This window comes from Vicugna pacos, chromosome 9 (genome assembly GCF_048564905.1).
Source record: "Vicugna pacos chromosome 9, VicPac4, whole genome shotgun sequence".
NCBI lineage: Eukaryota > Metazoa > Chordata > Mammalia > Artiodactyla > Camelidae > Vicugna > Vicugna pacos.
Genome location: NC_132995.1, coordinates 27,967,609 through 27,987,785, shown reverse-complemented (window position 1 = coordinate 27,987,785; position 20,177 = coordinate 27,967,609). Strand labels below are relative to the sequence as shown.

The following is a 20,177-nucleotide window of genomic DNA, read 5'->3' as shown; positions in this document are numbered from 1 at the left end:
ATAAATGGAAAAATGGAAAACAGATATTAAAATATTATTGGATTCAAAACCCAGTAATAACAATAATTACATTAAAGGGTTATAGATCAAACACAACAATGAAAAGACAGATCATCATCAGAATGGATTTTAAAAATCACATGCTGACTTAAAAAAAAAAAAAAACCAAAGCGGGATAGAGTGGGAAAATGGAATGAAGAAGGCTGGGGGTAGGGGTGGGCTCTCAATCCAAAAAACACATTGTGGAGAGGGCAGAAAAAGTAGAACAACAGAAAACACATAGATGGTAGAAATAAATTCAATTATCAGTAATGATAAATTTAATAGATTAAAATCTTCAATTAAAATACAAAAATTGTCAAACTAGATTAAGAAATAAAGAATGCCAACTATACACAGTTATAAAACAGAAATGATGAAAAAGAGAAATACCTGGGAAATATTAACCAAAAGAAACCTATCTATATCATACAAAACAGAATATAAGATAAAAAAGAATTACTAAAGATGGAGATGGTCACCACATAACAAGAAATAGCTCAAATCACCTGGAAGATATAACAGTTCAAAGTTCTAGGCACCTAAAATTCTAAACTTGTAGGCAGCAAATAACACTTTCAAAATTAAAGCAAACACTTATACAACTAAGAAGAAATAAACAAATCTATCATGATACTGGGACATTTTAACATACCTTGCTCAGTAACTGTTAGATCTCAAAATTAAAAACTCAGTAATGACACATAAAATTTGAATAGCATAATAAATTAGCTTGACCTAAGGGACACATAAAAAATGCATGAAATGCATGCAACTACAGTTGAAGAAAACACATTCTTTTCAAGTACACACAAAACATTTCTGAAAATTGATCACGTACTGAGCCATTAAGCCAGCCTCAACAAATGCCAAAGGATCAGTATCATATTCTCTGACCACACACAATCAAATTGAAAATTAATAATGACAAAAACAAAAAAACAGATACCTGAAAAATTTTAAAACACATTTGAAAATAGCTCATGAATTACATTAAAAAATCATGAATGAAATTACAAACTACTTCAAATTTAATGATAACAAGCTAACTGTGTACCAAATTTTATGAAATGTAGGTAGTTGGGTACATCAACTCTGGCCTTAGAGGATTTACACTAGGGAAAAAACACTAAAAATAAGCTAAGCATTCAAACTTAAAGGTTTAGAAAAAAATAGAGTAAATCCACAAAAAGTCAAAGAAAATATAATTTTCAAATTACTGAAGCAGAAAAACAATATACCTAGAAAGGATTAAGAAATCCAAAAGATGGTTTTTTGAGTAAGTGAAAGTGAGAATCCTCCGGTAAGACTGATTCTCTCTGTCTGCCTTATTTCACTTAGCATAATGCCCTCGTGGTTCACCCACATTGTCATAAACGGCAAAATTTCCTTCTTTCTCATGGCCAAATAATATTCCATTATATATATATATATATATATATATACATACATACACACAAATTTATCACATCTTCTTTATCCATTTATCCACTGATAGACATTTAGGTTGTTTCCGTATCTTGGCTACTGTAATTAATGTTGCAATGAATATGGGAGTGCAGATATCTTTTTGAGATCCTGCTTTCATTTCCTTTGGATATATACCCAGAAGTGGGATTGTTGGATGGTATAGTAATTCTATTTTTAATTTAATTTTAATTTAATGTAGAATCTAAAAAGGACAAATTCAGAAAAACAGAGAGTAGAGTGGTGGTTACCAGGGAGTAGGGGGTGAGGTAGCCAATCATTAAAAAAAAAAAAAAGACTACTGTATGATTCCACTTATATGAGATACTTAGTCAAAATTACAGAGACAGAAAGAAGATTAGCAGTTGCCAGGGGCTGAGGGTGGGAGGTGGTACGGGGAGTTACTGTTTTATGGAATACAGTTTTACAAGATGAAAAGCATTAAGGAGACAGATGGTGAAGACTGGTGTCCAAAATTATGAATTCATTTAATACCACTGAACTGTACACTTGAAAATGGTTAAGATGGTAAATGTATGTTATGTGTATTTTACCATAACAACAACAAAAAATTCAATCACATACTTTTTTTTAAATTTTTTAAAAATTTACCCCAACACTTTCCAAGATACAGGCGCCCTCCCAGGGCAAACTCATTCCAGGGCACCAAGTAAAAAATTTTTTAAACATGCAATGCAAATTTTTTTTTTAATTTTGAAACATGCAAAAATTAGCAAACTAGACCAACCAACATATGACTCATGATAAAACTGGCTTTGTATCAGGAATGTAAGGCTAATTTAATATTAGAAGATTAGCAGATTAAAAGAAACATAGGACTATCTCAACAGAGAAAAAAGTTTGACAAAATTCAATATCCATTCATGATAGAAGCCTTAGAAAATGAGGAATAGTAGCTAACTTCTGTAACCTGATAAAAGACAGCTATAAGAAAATCCTAGGATGAACATATACTTCATAGTGAAATGGTAAAAGCACTCACTTTAAGATCAGCAGCAAGACCAAGATGTCTGCTATCACCACTTCTATTCAATATTATATTTACAGGTTCTAGCTAGGACACTAGGATAGCAAGCCATATTTTAAAAATGGAAGATATTAAGGATTAGAAGGAAGAGGTATGATGGTTGTATTTGCAGATGATAATGACTGGCTACTAAAAATGTAATCTACAGATATGTTGGGAATAAAGGATTTTAAGCAGATTGTTTATAACAAAACTCAACACACACAAGTCATCTGAGATGCTACTTCATACCCACTAGGATGGCTAGAATTAAAAAGTCAAATAACAACACAGACATGAAGAAATCAGAGTCCTCTTACACTACTGGTAGGAATGTAAAATGGTCACTTTGGAAAACAATCTGGCAGTGCATAAATGATTAAACATGAGCTATCAGATGACCCAGCAATTCCATTCCTAGATACATACTCAGGAGAAATGAAAGCACACCTCCATACAGAAACTTCTACACAAATGTTTATAGCAGCATTCTACATTATAGCCAAAAAATGGAGGGAATCCAAGTGTCCATCAACAGATGAATAGATAAACAAAATGTGCTGTATTAATGCAATGGAATGTTACTTAGGCACAAAAAAAGAATGAAGTACTGATACATGCTACAACATGGATGAACCTTGAAAACATTAAGAAGCCAGTCATAAAGGAGGGCATATTATATGATTCTATTTATATGAAATGTCTACAATAAGCAAACATACAGAGAGAGAAGGTAATTGATTGCTCAGAACCGAGGAGGATGAAGGGATAATGGAGTTAAACCTCAAAGCTCCAGGGTTTCCTTTTGAGTTGATGAAAATGTTCTCCAATTGATTGTAATGATGATTGTTCATATCTGTAAATATACTAAAATACACTGAATTGTATAGTTTAAATTAGTGAATTATATGGTATGTGAATTAGATCTCAATACAGTTGTTTTTGTAAGTAGACACCAAAAATCTATTAGAAAACATGTTTTACTTTATAATGTATCAGAATATATATAAGAAATGGAGAAATTATAAAATTTTACTAAAAAGAGGTTAAATAAATCAAAGGCTATACAATGTTCATGGAAGTTTCAATATAACAGAAATGACAATTTTCTTCAAATTGTTCTACAGCGTAACTGCAATTCCAGCCAAAATCCCAGTGGAACTCTCTTGTAATATTTGGGTAGCTGATTATTAAATTTACAATGAAGAGTCAATGGCCAACAACAGTCAAGACACTCATTAAGAAAAAGAACAAGAAGGGAAATGTACTCTTACGGCTATAAGGTTTCTTCTAAAGCTATGACAATAAAGGCCTAAAGGCCTTAATGTAGAAATAGAAAAGAGTGCATAAAGAGATCCATACGTACATATTTTGAAACTTGATTTATACACAGCAAGCGTGGTAAACTGGGCATATATATTTCATATCCTACACAAAATCAAATCTAGGTATGTTATACACCTAAATGTGAAAGGCAAAACTATTAAACTTTTAGAAGACAGTATAGAATAACAGGAAAACTCAGAAGAGCAATGAGACAGGACTCCGGATCTTACTAAAACATATGATACAGAATCATTAAAAAACAATGTGGTGAAGCACAAAGAGACAGAACAGATAGTCCAGACATACGCCAAAGTATAAATGGGAACTTAGTATGATGAAAGTGGCATCTCAAAGGAGTAAGAAAAAGGTGGACTTTTTAATAAATGATGTTGGGACAACTGGGTAACTATCTGGGCAGGGGGATGGATACTAAATTAGATCCATATTTCACATCATGCACCATATAAAATTAAAATGGATCAAAGATATACATGCATATGTATACACACACATAAAAATAAAACCACAAGAGAATTAGGAGAAAACATGGAGAAATTCCTTTATAACCCTGGAGTGACTCAAAATCCAGATGCCACTAACAAATCTGGTAAATTCAGCTATGTAAAAATTTTAATCCTGTATGACAGAAATTACCTAAAGCAAAGTCAAAAGATATTAAACCAAGTGAAATGAGCTATACACAAAGGACAAATATTGCACGGATTCCACTTATATGAGGTATCGTGAATAGGCACATATATGAAGACAGAAAGTAAAGAACAGAAGTTACCAGGGGCTGAAAGGGAGAAATAGGGAGTTATTTCTAAATAGGTATAGAATTTCTGTTCGAGATTATGAAAAAGGTCTGGAAATAGCAGTGATGATTGCACATCATTGTAAATGTGCTTAAGGCCACTGATTGTACACTTAAAAATGGTTAAAATGGTCAATCTTATTACACATATATTATCACACTTTTTTAAAATGAGGTCAAGAAGATAAGCAAATAGTAAAAAAGACTAGTGACAAATTAGGATTGAGGACAAATGAGTGGGAAACATTTGCATCTCATATCACAAAAGACTTACCATCCCTAACACATAAAAAAAGAACTAGTAAGAAAAAAGAACAAAAATCCAATTAAAAAAACAGATGACAGATATGAATCAACAGTTCACAGAAAGAGAAATACAAATTTCTCTTAATCATACAAAAAGATGCTCAACCTCATTCATCAGAGAAATACAAATTAAAATTATACTGAAATACATCTTTCACTCAATCAGATTTGAAAAAAATTAACAACACATTCTTATGGTAAGGCTATAAAATATTACCCTCAGTCTCTGCTGGTAGGAATATAAATTGTTATGTCCACAATTGAAAGCAATTGAGCAGTATCTAGGACAATAAAATGCAAACTGCTTTTCACTAAACAATCCCACTTCAGGGTATTTATCCCACAGGTAAGCTAGCATATGTGGAAAATATGTATGTACAAGGTTACTGCAGCATTGTTTGTAACAGTAAAAAAGTTAGAAGCAATCCATATCCACCAATAACAATAAATTATGGAACCATAGTACAGTGGAAATTTATACACTGTAAATAAGAAGAATCTCTCTGTTCAGAGGTACAAAGAGCTCCAAGATATAAAGTGAAGAGAATAAAACATGTGCAGAATAGTGTAAATATTACGCTTCATGCTTAAAAGGGGAAGAAAGAATATGTATTTATATTGCATAAAGAAACTCTGGAATGATACACAAGAAATTAATAAAAATAGTTACTAGTGGGAGGCAAGGGTTGGAGTGAGGGGCCAAGTGGCACAGAGGGGATAAGAATGGAAATAAGACACCCTACAATACTGTTTCATTATGTTGATTTGAGATAGGTGAATGCATTTCTTATGAAAAATCATTTTAGTAACCTGATAGTTCCTAAACTCTAGGGTATTTGCATTGGTCAAAACTCAAATGATGCAATGTGTATTTCATTAAATGGATGCCTTTTATCTCAAAAGGAAAAAAGAAAACTACTTATCTCTAGCTCATTATATTTATGCCAAAGTGTAAGTGTACTGATGTCTAACTTATTTTGAAGTACATAAAAAAAGATGGATTAGTGCCTGGATAGAGGGATGGATAAATATACAATAAAGTAAGTACAAAAATATTAATTGTAGAATCTAGGTGGCAGGAATAGTGAAGCTCAGTATAAAATTCTTTCAACTGCTCTGTATGTTTGAAATTTTATAATAAAATGTTGAAAAAATATTTTATTAAAATTTTAAGATAGAGAACTCATAAATCAATAAATAGACAAATTAACAGAAAACTGAGCAGACACAAACAGATATTTAATAGAAGACACAAATGTTTTGTAAACATATGAAGTTATTCAACTCTATTTATAATCAGGAAACTATAAGTTAAAATCATCTTGAGATACCATTTCTCAGGCATCAGACTAGCAAAAATTTTAACCAGTACCAAGTGTTGAAGAAGACATGGAAATACCCCAAACCCAAACATCCATTAACATTAGAGTGGGTTATTAAATCATGAGGTATTCACACAATGAAATGTACTATGAAGCAGTGAGGGTGAATTAATTATTAATACCTTCATCCACAGGAAACAACCTCAAAATACACTTTTAAGTAAATGATGCAAACAATTAAAGGATACAATCACTATGATCCTACTTGTATTAAGTTTAAAAATAGGCTAAACTAAACAATATATGATATACTACCCCAACATACCACCCCAATCCAAGCCACCGTCCCCTATCTCTCATATGGAAAAGTGCAACAGTCCCCTTCTGATCTCCCTATTTCTGCACTCTAACATGCAGCCAGAGCAATCATTTTAAAATTAAGTTGCAGTAAGTTGCCCTTCACTCAAAACCCATCTTAGCTTCCCATCTCCCTCAGAGTAAAGCCAAGAATCCATACACCAGCCCTGCTTGGTCCAGCTCCCACTGCCTCTCCTACCACTCTCCCTCGTTCAGGCCACATGAACCCCTTGCTATTCCTCAAGCTGGCCAGGCCCTCAAATCTCCTTCATGCCAAGAGTTCAAAGGTCAGCACATTACAGAGGCTCACTGGGACGACCCTACATAAAATAGAAAAATCCCACCCCTCACAACCCAGCATTCCCCTCCTCGTTTCCTTTGCTTATCATTCTCCCTCCAATCACCATCTAATTGACCATCTGTGTAATTTATTGTCTGTCTTCACTTATGAGAATAAAAGCTCCGTGCAAGAAGGATTTTTACCTGTTTTGCTTCCTACTATATCCTCAGCACCTAGAAGAAGCCTACGTAAGGGCTTAATATTTCATGAAGGAACAATCTTTTACAAAATTGCTTTTTAAACAATAAGCATTTATTGTAACATTAAAAAGTATTTCAATTTATAAGATTATAGATTGTGTTCTTCCATAGGCAGGCATGAAAAGGTAAATTAAATATTACTAGTTAAAATATTAAGCACATGTATGCTTTCCCCTGAATGTAAACCATTTGTTTCCAAACAGAAGTAAAGATACAGCTAAGAAACCAATTTGAAAGAAATTAAAAAACTGATTTTAAAGAAATAATGGAAAACAAAGTATGTCAGATTTTTACAAAGCAAAATTGAAATAAAGCTATCATTTGAATACCTTCAACTAAATTAATGTATTCTTGCTGAAAGGCTAAAAGTTAAAGCAAAAAGCACTTCCTAACTCAGCAAAACAAGCATATATTACCTACCAAGCCAACAGCAAAACAGGAAGGGCAAAGAGTGCAGGCTAGAAGGAGCCTCAAGGATCATCTAATACTAGCCCCTTCATTCTTACAAGAAAAGAAACTGACAACCTGAAATGACCTATCAGGAACTTAGAAGTGTTCTGGGTCAAAATCAATAATGGAATAACATTGGAAGCAAAAAAAAAAAAAAAAAAAAAAAAAGAAAGTTTTATTCAGTTATGATCCTTGCTACAGTAAAATTCAGCTTTATAGAATTAGAGACAAAATACATCTCCATGGAAACAATATTTCCAAGTATACACTGGAAGCTGGGAAGTATGTTTTTCTATGCAGATCTTCATACCCTAAGTATACACACAGGTTTTGGGGTGAAGAGGTATTGAAAAGGGTAAGCTTTATAATCAGACAAGTCTGGATTTGAATTCCAGTTCTACTGGAATCAAGCAGGATCTTACTTGATCCTAGTCAGTCTTATCCCTGTCTAAGCCCTAATTTTTTGTCAACAAAATGGGGATAATTAAGACCTACCTTGTAAGTTTGTCAAGACTGTAGAAGACATCTAATTAAGGATTCAAAATTTGTGGCTATTAAATGCAGGCTTTCTGACAATTTATTCATAGTTGCACAATGCTCAGTAAGAATCACCACCTCTGACTGCCTAGTTCTATGAATAACATACTACCAACAGACTAGCTTATGACTGGAATTCTACTAAAAGCTGGGGGAAGGTGGTGTTGATGTTGCTATCAATAGAAACTTATCGATCAGTTAACAGCAGCCATTAGGTGCTACTTGTTTGAGGTAAAATAAAAGGTTGCTTAAGACCATCTTTAAGATGTGAAAGTTGAGGGATCTATTTCTGACTAGAGTCATGAAGCTTGATCAATTACATCACCTCAGAACTGGAAGGGATCTTGTAGGGCGTCCAGCAAGAACCCTCTCCACAGGATTATATTAAATGACCAACTTCTGCTTAAAGGCTTCTAGTTTAAACCAGGCTCTCACTTAAACAGGTAGCAGTTTATTACATTTTCTGGCCCTTCTAATAATCAGAAGAGGCTTTTTTTTACACACTTAGAATAGACAAGTAATGAAAAAGTGAATGATAATGAATAAATTACCCTGCATCACATACTTCTAGAAATGAAAATCTTTAAGCATTATTTTTCAATTGGGGGCAAGGAAGACTATTCTATTTAATAACAATTCCATAATATAAAAGTCAAGTTCTAAAAATGCATCTTGAAGCTTATATTTACATCCTCATAACTAAATATGTCTTAGAAGCGCAGCCTTATTAATATATAAAACACAAAGAAAACATACCTGGGATGATATCATTGATATGCAAGAGGATCGTACTTTCAACACTTGCAAAACTACAAAGCTGTACTCCATCGAATCTTCCATCCCAGTTGCCAATAGGGTTATCCTAGAAATTAAATAACAGAATAAATGTTAAAACCCTCCTCAATAAATCATGAACATGAAATTCTCTATTTTCCATAAAAGGGCCCTCCAAAAATTGAGACCCAAGAACAATCAAGCCATAGTAAACACATAGATGAGCCAGGAATCAAGTGCATCCGTCATACTTTACTAGACAATAAATACTAGTCTATATAATAACATCCATCTGCATAGGCAGATGTATTAATCACACACTGTTCCACCCAGAAATCTGCCCCATCTAATCCTGACCTGCTCTAATCACTCCTTTACATTCCCTGAGCACTTAAATATTCAATTTGAACTCCTGTGAGCCTTTCTGTAGATAGAAAGTCTATGTTTTAATTGTTCTTTTGTCATCTTATGGGTATGTAAGAATTCCCTCCAAAATGGAGATTTTTATATTAATTATTTTATATTCCAATGTAGCACCAATTTGTACAGCGCTGTTCATGGAGCTAGAGTAAGAAATGGGCCAGTCAGACAACTGCCCTGAGTGCCAATGTGTAGAACATGCTAAATGTCATTGGAAACAGGAGGAGCTGAAGACTATTGCGTTTGCTAGAACTTCCCTTTCAAGGAGTGCACTAGAGGGGTTTGGAATGAATGATTGCACAAGCCACCTGGAAGACAGGCAGAGGCAGAGGGAGAAGCTGGTGGTGCAACCTCCAGACAGCCTGCCCCAAATAAACAAGGTGACCCCAAGACTGCCATCTAGGGGATGGCCTAAATGGCTGCTGCCAAGTGTGAAGCCCAAAGGACCTACAGCAAGAGGAAATTAAACCCAATGACCAGTGGCCCTCTTTCTCCAACCTTCCCTCCACCCAGCCCACAATCTCCTCTTTAAACCAGTTCTGAATATTTAAAGAGTACTGGTTTAAAGACGAGCTCTATTTCTAGGGACTCACATGTTTTACTCGGGCTCTAACTTTTCACATGATAAACATTCAGTAAATGTTTATCTAAACAACATAGTAATGTTTATCTATTGGGCATTAAACAGAATTTCCTACAGTTTCCAAGCACAAGGTAAGAGAAACTTATGCTAGAACATTCATAGCCTCCCAGAAAGTATACCTGAAAAGATAAAAATAATCACTAAAAACATCATGAGTACAAGGCTCTGTTACCTCCTCTCCTTCCTCATTCTAGTGTTTAATAATTCTGTATGAAGTTCCTTTATTATACCTAACAAATTCTTGTCCATATTTTCAATCTATGGTAAAAACGTCCTCAAGCCTTTTTCTTCTCCTTCTTCTAATCCCACAGGTATCACCCAATTTGCTATCCTGGGATGTATCCTTTATTAGCAAATATGATTGTAAGGTAACATTAAAAATGAATAACACAAACAAAAGGATAAATACTATACGATTTCACTTATATGAGGCACCTAGAATAAGCAAATTCATAAAGACAGAAAGCAGAAAAGTGGCTGAGAGGAGTGAGTAACAGGGAGTTATTGCTTTATACGTACAGAGTTTCAGTTTGGGGTGATGAAAATGTTCTGGAGATAAACAGGGGTAATGAGTGCACAACAATGTGAATGTACTTACTGCCAATAAACTGTACCCTTTAAAATGGTTAAGATGGGAAATTTTATGTTACATACATTTTTCCACAATAAAAAAAATTCTTTTGAGTGAATTACATTCTAAGAAAACACTCTTGTCTTTTCCCCTAAAGCAATGTGCTTCTCCTCTATTCAGGTATTTTCCATAAATGATTTTTACATACAACTCACTAAAATCAGATCAGCCAACAAAATTCTGCAAAATATTACAAAAAGAGGAACACAGATAACCAAAAAAAAAAAAAAAGCTTTTCAAAATACAGAAAAATAAGACAGTATGTAACATATTTGGGTGGGTTTTTCTCTGTTTATTGGTCAGCGATTACACAGCAGATTTAAAGACTGAAAACATTATTCCGGTTGATTCAAACTGGAAAAACGAGTAAATGTAATTCTATGTCTAGACTCCTAGCCCATATCAATGTTCCTTTACTAAAAATAAATTAGGACATGTTCCTTAAATTACTACTAATTAGTTTCTTTTAAATAATCAAAGTGTTTAATTTGTACCTAATTTGGTCATAAAACTAATTGATATATTCACAAAGATAATATAATCCAAAAGTTTCTTACCATGTCCACACCAACAAAATATCCTAAGCTTTCTTTGCCCGGCAAAACATCACAGAATATAACCGTTCCAGATTCTATAGTTTCTCCAATCTTCAGAGAAACTCTGGAGTTTATTTCCAGAGGGGGAAGTTCAACCTGCATTGTGTCCACTGGACCTGCATAATCACTTTCCAATCCAGTTTCATCATCTTCTATGATTTCTATTTTGTCCAACGCAACAAATACTCCACAATCTTCATCACACTGAAAAAGTTGCTTCCCTTGATATATCCCATCAGTGAAACCTTGGCCACGACCTTCTTCCTAGTTTTCACATGAGAGAAAAAAAAAAAGGTGGACAGATAGCTAGCTAGCTAGATCGATAGAGAAAGATGATCTCTAAGAGAAAACATCCACTCTGGGGACTTCAGAGAAATCACTGGAAAAATTCTAAATGACACCTATAAGAAATATAATTATTAGCAGTTGCTGTTGGATTTAGGGTGTTTAAAAAAATTAGGAAGAAACTATCTGATGCTGCAATAAAGCTACTTGATCATTTCAAACCATAATTCTACTGTGAGAGAGCTGGGCTGGAGTCTACATTAGGATTTTAACAAAAATTTTGTCATAAAAAGAGCAATCTACTTTAATATAACAGTAATATTAGCTCCATTTATTGAGCAATTACTGTGTGCCAAACATTGTGCTAACTTCTGAATCAATGTATCCCCAAAACACTGCAAGCTGTATACTAATATCTCTATCTTATAGATGAGGAAGCAGATTTAGAGAAGCCTCTTGGTTAAACAACCTGGTAACCCAGCTAGTAAATGGCACAGTGGGGATTCAAATTTCCAATTGTTTTACAATTGCTCTTTTAAATAATTAAATCAAAATGCAAACAAGGCATGAAATCCTATTTGTAAGAATGTCAAAATGTAACTGACATTTGAGTTCTTGAGAATTAACATCAATTCTGGAAATGTATCACAGAGCTCTTGAATCTCTTTTCAGTAGAAACAAATTCCAAGATGATTTTCACATATATTATCAGGGATAACAATAAGCAAGTTGAAATTGCTCAAATATTAAAAATATACCTATCTCCAAATTTCATTACTTAACAGTACACATTAAGAAAAACTGACAAATCTACAGATGATAATGTCAGGATAATTAACAATTCTGTTAAAGTGATTCATTCATTTATATTTGGTAGAGTTCATTTTTAATACTCAATGTTAAAATTTCTAAGATACCAAAGTCTTCAATAATTACATGATCTATTTGCATTTCCTACTGTAGTAGGTAGTTTTAAAGTTTTCAATGCATCATCTTTGTTTCATCTCAGTTTACTACTAGAAAGTAAATCCTAAGTATTATGAATATTAAAAATTACAGAAAATTTCTGGGAACACTTATTTTGTATTTAAAAGGGGAAAAAACACATGTACATCCAGACAGACATAGACACACACACACACACACACACACACACAGGCCACTAAAATGGTTTATTAAACTTACCAGTAATTCTACTCCAAAGAATATTCCCGATACTGTCCTCTCTGCTAATAAGGGTCCTCTGAAGCGTACAACTCCAGGAAATTTTTCTTCCCCAGATCTCAGCTGGACTTTCACATGGCAGCCCACATCTATTTGGAGGCCTTTACTTAGTCTGTTTCTGTTTTTAAACAGGCTGAACCTCTCTTCACAATTGGTAATTGCCAAAAGTAACTCTGTGAATTTTTCGTTTATTTCTACAACATCCTTTTCATCAACAAACAGAACTGCATGTGGTTGCTCTAGAATTTTTAATCCAATCTGATTTTTCTTGCCTTTTGAGGAAGGAATCCTCGAATGCCCCACAGCACGGTCTTGGATACACTGTCCTATACTCCCCTTTGGTACTTTAAGGAGCTTTTGTGTTTGTTTGTCTGTAACACTGCATTCTTGAAGAAGCAAATAAAAACTCCGCTCTTCCCAGTAGGGTGAAGTAACTTTTTCTTGGCTCCATAAGCCCGAACTCATTGTGATATTAACTCCAAAATATTAACTCAAAAAAAAGGGAACTACTAAGTGTGTAATAAAACCACAAAAGATAAATTCACTGGCAGTCCCAAAGCATGTTTTTAGCAATTTGGTGTCCATGCTGTAAAAAGACAGCAGATCAAAATGCCTGGAGGACAAGCAAAAAGAAACTTAACACTTCACTCTACATGAGTCAAAATTAAGACTGAAGACTTTTTAAATTCTTCACTCGACTAGTAAAAACACACAAATGACATACTTCCAAAAATATCTTAAAAGGTTAAAAGACATACCATATTACTCGTCATCTTGCTTATTTAGCAACGAGATTCAATTGTAAATTATCTCCAAAGACAATACAATAATGTTTGTTCCCAAGGCACTGAAATTTATGAACTCAAATTCTAGTAAAAGATAATCTTATACATACATTCTGACAGTTTTAAACTTTGAAAAGTAGACTTTTTAATATATCCAGCCTAACTTAAATGAATAAGCTGCTGTATTTGGAGAAAACACACATAAATCAAAAAGGCTATTTTCTGTACAGGTAGTTTAAGTAAAAAGTTATCCATCATAATTATTATATTGAACATTTTTATCAATAAAAATATCATAAAATCACATTCTGAAACTTCAACCACAATTCATTTATCTGTATGCCATATTTTGATAATAGAACATTTTATCTAACTCAGTTTCATTTCCTTAATCTTGCACATTTTGTCCTTAGATAGGAAAATGTTAATCATATTAATCATAGCCCTCATTTAATTTCTCTCAATCATAAATACCAGATATTGTAAATCTGATTATATTAAAGATATCTTTAAAAATCAATTTTGTAGCCATCAAAACTTGGACAATGTAACAAGGAAATATAACTGCAGTACAGTATCAAATATAAAATGTTTTTACACCACAATTTTAACTATGTATACGAGAAAGGACTTATACAAAAGATGATTTTTTTCAGTTTCAATTTTTCATTCAAAATGTTTACAGGAATACTAATCTCACAATTAAAATAGCCTTCTCAACCCTACTTGAATCACTGGTTTAAAACTATACAATTTCTCAGCCATAAAAAAGAATGAAATCATGCCATTTGCAGTAACATGGATGGACCAAGAGATTATCATATTAAGTGAAGTAAGTCAGACCCAGAAAGGCATATATCATATGATATCACTTGTATGTGGAATCTCAAAAAAGATACAAATTTTATTCACAATCCAGAAATAGACTCACAGACATAGAAAACCAAATATGGTTACCAAAGGGAAAGGTAGGAGAGGGATAAATGAGGAGTTTGGGATTAACAGATACACACGACTATATATAAAATAGATAAGCAACAAGGACCTACAGTATAGCACAGGGAACTATATTCAATTTCTTGTAATAAGTTATAATGGAAAACAATCTGAAAAAAATATATATACATATATGTATGTATATGTATAACTGAATCACTTTGCTGTACACCTGAAACTAACACTGTAAATTAACTATACTTCAGTAAAAAAAATTTTTTAAACTATACAATTTCATCAGTTCAAGACTTTAATTCATTATGCAATCAATTATCTTACTGAAAACAGCAGTTCTTATGTATCCTCTGTTATGTGAATGTGGCTATTTGGTTTCTAACTATGGTACTTACTCCATCCCTCTTTGAGGCGGAGGTATCCATTTTCCATTACCCTGGGTAACAGCAGCAGATGACAGCACTATCATATTTATCTATTTTATTCTTGGAATAAAGAATCTTATTTATTTATTTGAGGAGTAAAACTCCTAAAACTAAAGAGCCGAATTTTAAGTTTAACCGTTTAACTCAATGATAAAATATGTAATCCGACAAATTCAGAGTAACATTTCTTTTAGAACACATTGTAGATAATGAGGTACTCTATAATGGTAAGGTTTTTATAAGTCTGTCCCTCTACAAGCCAGAATGAGACATGAAGATTACCCAAGACAGGGTAAAGGGTCTGGCACCTCCTTACACCAACATTATTGAAATATGTGCATACATTTAGTGAGGGCAGGCAGCATAAAGCAGGTCTTTTTTTTATTTTCTTTCTTTCTTTTTTACAATGTGTTTGTCTTAATTCCACCTGAGGGCACTACTATAGCAGGAATAGGATCAATTTATATTTGCCACTTACGTAAGACACCCATGGAAACCTGTCTTGGCACCTTGTAAACAAAACCCCTTATGAGGGCTACCCAAACAGCGACCCAAACCTTCATTTGGCTCTATTCCTTGAAAGTCCCAAAACGAAGTATCTGTTACTGCTGACCAAAATTCTTTTTAGAGGCCAGTATTTTTCAACAAGGAAATAGTCTCATTTGTATCTCGATCATGGAATTATCAATAGGAATACAAATTATTTTGTGTGACTCTCAATAGGCAAGGTGTCTGCTACTGTGTTAAGAGGCTTTACATCATGCTTTCTGAGTCCTCGTGTCTGCCTTCTGTAGATTTACGGTCTACAGTTTTCCCTTGCCATCAGCCATTTTCAGTGGTTTCCTGCAGCATGTATTTGACTTCTTTCATGGCCCTGCTGCTTTCCAACTTACTACTTCTAACCAGTTCTAAGAAGCCAGGTGATGAAATCTATTTGTGTGTTTAAAAAACAAACAAAAAATAACAAAAAGGAGGAAACATAACCTCTGAACAGGTCTTTTAGGAGTAAAGCTCACAGGCTTTATTGCGTGGACATTATTTCGGTTGCTCCTAGAAGGATGAGACGGTCAAAAAGCAACTTTTTAAAAAATGAAGCTGTTTTGTTCTCTTTAAAATGTATTTAAATATTTTTGGCCAAAAATTGTTTTTAAAGTATAGCAACTATATTTTGAAAACAAATTTTTTTAATTCTTAAAACTTACATCTTCAAATGTTAAAATTGAGAAATTCCTTGTATCTTAATAATTATTTTACACCAACACATCCTGCTCTATTGGTTCTCTAGCTTAACAATTCATGTCACAATTTAAAATAAAAACCACCAGTGCTAATGGGATACTACCAAGGCAAAACTAAATTTCTATATGTAAAGCGTTAGGATACTCTGTTTTAAATGAATTTGATTACAAAAGTGGGTTTTTTGCAAATCATTTAAGAAACAGTCCACAGTAAAATATGATACAACTACTATGGTTTATAAACAGATTGAGGGCAATTTAATAATAGTAAGAACTGTATTTTAAAGTGACCTACACAAAGAGCAATTAATTTTTTTCTAACTTGTATTAGCACAAATATGAGTGAATTTAAACTCATTAACAGGATGGGTCATGTTAGACAACTAGAACAGCCAAAGCAAAAGTTATGAAATATTTTAAAAGCATTATCCAAAAATAAAAAGGATGTGGTTTTTCCTCTTTTAGAAAGAATACATTAAGAAAGAATAGGTTTGGAACTATCATATTAAAAACTGATTCTTCTTACTGCAACTGAATGGGGAACTTTATGGCTCTACTAGAGGTATCAAGACAATAAATTTAATGATTAATATCTCAATATATTGGCACTACAGCAGAATATGCTAATAGAGGCTTTCCTCCCACTGTAGAAATGAATATAATGCCAACATTCTTCTTTCACTTAAATTAAGTCTCAAGAAACCCAAGCAATAAAAACTAACCCGAGACCTTATGGGAAAGATTTAAATCACTCTGTCAGTGAGTTATCAATCATTTTTCTGCTCTCAACACAGTGTTAGACACTGAAAAATAGAGGTTTAAGACATGGTGGCTGCCCTCATTTGTGTTCTCTTACTACTTTTTAGGTCTAATTGTTTAAAAATTGCCTCTGACTATGCTGTACTTCACTTTTGAGTGTAAGCATATCACAAACAATTCATCTAAATACCATCATACTTATTTCAGGCTGGAAAACTGAATAATTATGAGTATCCTGATAAATACTCTAAGTACTGAATGAAGATTGTCAAAGAGTTGGAATACAATAATATTTTTAACCCTAAAATCATACTGAACAGGATTTTCTTTTGACAACATCTGAGAGGAGGGAACAGTTTAGGGTCACATAGATTTGAAAATACATCCTGTTATCTAAGCTTCTTGATGGTCTGGATTCTGAGTAAAGGAGAATTTAATTGTATTAAAATAAAGTCATTAAACTAAGATAAAGGTGGGAAGGCACAAGTATCAATTTCCTGTCAATGCAATGAAAAGGAGATGATCAAGAAATAAGTTTTAGATGAAAGTATTAAAGGTCCAAATTAGTTCTAAAAGAATATTTAGCACAAACGAACACCCTTAGCTACATAAAATTGACAATGGTTAACTTATCGAGAAGATACAATGTCATTTTGATTCTCAAATCAGGTTATTGTTCAAAGACCTTCAAGAAAGAAAATAAAAACAGATGCAATTTAGTAATACTTTGCATCTCCTGAGATATCCTGACTTGTTCTAAAAACCACAGGGAGCTATGTAAATCAGAATAAAAATTACAGTACTAAAGAACTGCCCATAATTATATATGGAAAAGAAGAAGGTCAGCGAAATACTAAAGAAAAGAAGATACACAGGACTTTCTCCAAGTACTTCTACAGCTAGAATAATTAACACTTTAAGAAAGAATATCTCTCGGTAAGAAAACAAGTTTTCATATTTCTAAACAGCAGAGATTCCATGACCAGAAAAGAGTCAGTTTTAATTTTTCTCATAGATTAATCTGTGGCCCAAGTACACAAGTATTCAGTCCCTAGAACCAGCATAGGATATGAGGTTTAAAAGAAAGCCTGCCTCCCACGTCTACATATTCATGTCAGAAAAACTAGGAACACTTGTGTCTCACTAGAGTTAAACCTGACCACTACACTTTCCAAACTGTGAACTCCCCAAGCCCTTTATCTTTATACTTCCAAGGCCCAAACAAGAGCTTGACAATATGTTAGACATTCAGTACAGGACATATGAATGACTTGCTTAACTCAAGCGATAACAGTGAAAGTCAAAATTCCATTTCCTCATCCTAATTGTTTAAGAGGTTAAAAGCTTCTTCAAGGTTAAAAGAAGAAAAGAAGACTCAGGAGTTGGCAGTATTTAATGATTTTTACCTAATCCCTTAGATAAACACTCATTCTAATTTTCTGGCTCAATGAAGTAATGGTCAGTTTTTACACCGCTTCATCATTACACGCTTAAGAGGAAACCAGGAAACTTTCACAATTGTGAAAACAACTTGCTTTGAGGTTCATTTGAAACTGGGTTCCTAGATCCCCACGCCATGTCTGATGCTTATAAATTCTGTATAATCAAGAAAAGTACTTTGACAAATTTAAGATCAAAGTGCGAAAATCAGGAACAAAATACCAACAGTTTGATGAATAAGATAATTACTCCTGTCTCCCTTCTTGTGTTAGAGGCTTCCTTAAACAAAATCACAGTTTAGGCATGTCAGACCACAAGAAATCATTCCTGCTGCATGTCTGTTGATTTATATAACAAGTGTCCTGGTCTTATCAGCTCTTCACAAAAGTTACCCTCCAAAGGAAGGCTTCTTCGAAAGAGTACTGTAAAATTTTGTGGCCGAACATCAGAGAATGTTCTGGGTGTTATCAACATTCACAGTACATGAACTTTAACAAGAAATTCCAGCAAATCATTTCCTTGTAATACTGCGCTAGTTCAAATCCACCCACACTACCCAGTAGGGAACTGGCAAGCTAAATTCTTAGGCCATTCAATTTACTTGGGGCGTGAGGTGGTGTGTGCAGAAACCCAACACTTGAATGAACACCCTTTCTCAAGGCCTAGATTTTTCTCCCGGAGCCAATGACTGCAAAAGGAACAATCTTATTAAGATCCCCATTAGCCAGAAATCAAAGGCAAGGCAGGGAATGCTCCTTAACTGAGCTAAGGATACAACTTTCCAGGGAGCCTCGGGAGAGGAAGGGGGCAGGGGTGATGGGGGCTGAGAGACTGAAAGGCTTGGTGGCTGGAAGATGACAACCATCCTAAAACATGCAAATGCCACAGGGCGGAATAGAAAAGAAGCCAAGTACATGAATAACTGGGCAGCTAACCCGGCTGAGAACCCAACTCAGGAATACTATCTTCCGTTTCCCCCACAGATCCTTAATATGACAAAAAAGAAAAACAAAAAGAAGTAAAAGAATGAATACCTTGCTTCAATAGAGCGCACCTTTCAACTAAAGAACTCCGGGTTGTTGTGTAAAACCATCGTCACCCTGGAAAGGGGGAAACTGAAAGAAAAAGCACAACACGCCATTAAGGAGGCCAGAACCCCGACTGCTCTTCCTGGACGGGAGCCACAAACACCCCAAAACCGATCGACTGATACGCCCCAAGGCACCAGTGTGAGACACTACAGCCCTGGGCTCTCGATGCCAACCTGGGCCGTCGGGAGCTAGCCAGCGGCCCGTGCCTCAGTTTCCCCATCTGTAAATGGAGGCCGAAGGAGAGGCGGTTTCCTGCGCTGCTCCCACCCTAAGTCCTCTCTTCTCCGGAGGTCCCGGCGGCGGCGACCACCACGCTCCCTCACTGGAGAGCCCTCCCAGGAAGGCCGGGGGGGGTGGGGAAGCCCCGGGGGTGGGGAAGCCCGGGCTGACGTCAGCGGGCTCCGCACCCCGCGGACCTGGCCGGCTACCGGCCAGGGCAAGTAACGGGCCGGCGCCCAGGGCCGGACAGCCGCAGCGGCAGCTCGAGGCGCCCTAAGGCCGGGTAGGGGCGCCCGAGGGGCCGGGCCGCCCGCCGCTCGCCCGCTCGGCCTCCCGCTTGCTCACTCACCTCGGGCGGCGGGGCGTTGCCCCTTCCCCAGCCTCGCCAGCCCGCGTCCCAGGACGGCCCCGGCACCCTACACCCACCGCCCTAGTATTTACCTCCGACGCGCGGGCCCCAGCGCAGCCGAACCTGCTACCTGGGCCCGCCCCCACCTGCCCCGCCTCCGAA

At 35.1% G+C, this 20,177-nt stretch overlaps 1 protein-coding gene across 11 annotated transcripts in view; it reads right to left on the bottom strand.

Annotated features, from left to right (window-relative positions):
* The window catches only part of CYLD (CYLD lysine 63 deubiquitinase), a 64,515-nt gene extending 44,338 nt beyond the window's left edge, over nt 1–20,177 (bottom strand). For 2 of the 11 annotated variants that reach the window (XM_015242273.3, XM_072967354.1), the window contains exons 1-5: nt 20,108–20,177; nt 19,391–19,471; nt 12,720–13,371; nt 11,211–11,513; nt 8,942–9,047 (exon numbers count right to left, since the gene is read on the bottom strand). In XM_015242273.3, coding sequence (XP_015097759.1) covers nt 8,942–9,047; nt 11,211–11,513; nt 12,720–13,223 — 913 coding nt within the window. In that variant the 5' untranslated portion in view covers nt 13,224–13,371; nt 19,391–19,471; nt 20,108–20,177. Of the gene's footprint in view, nt 1–8,941; nt 9,048–11,210; nt 11,514–12,719; nt 13,372–19,390; nt 19,472–19,620; nt 19,647–20,015 lie in introns of those variants that run through there. The other 9 variants (XM_031680579.2, XM_072967350.1, XM_072967351.1 and 6 more) reach the window with 9 other exon arrangements.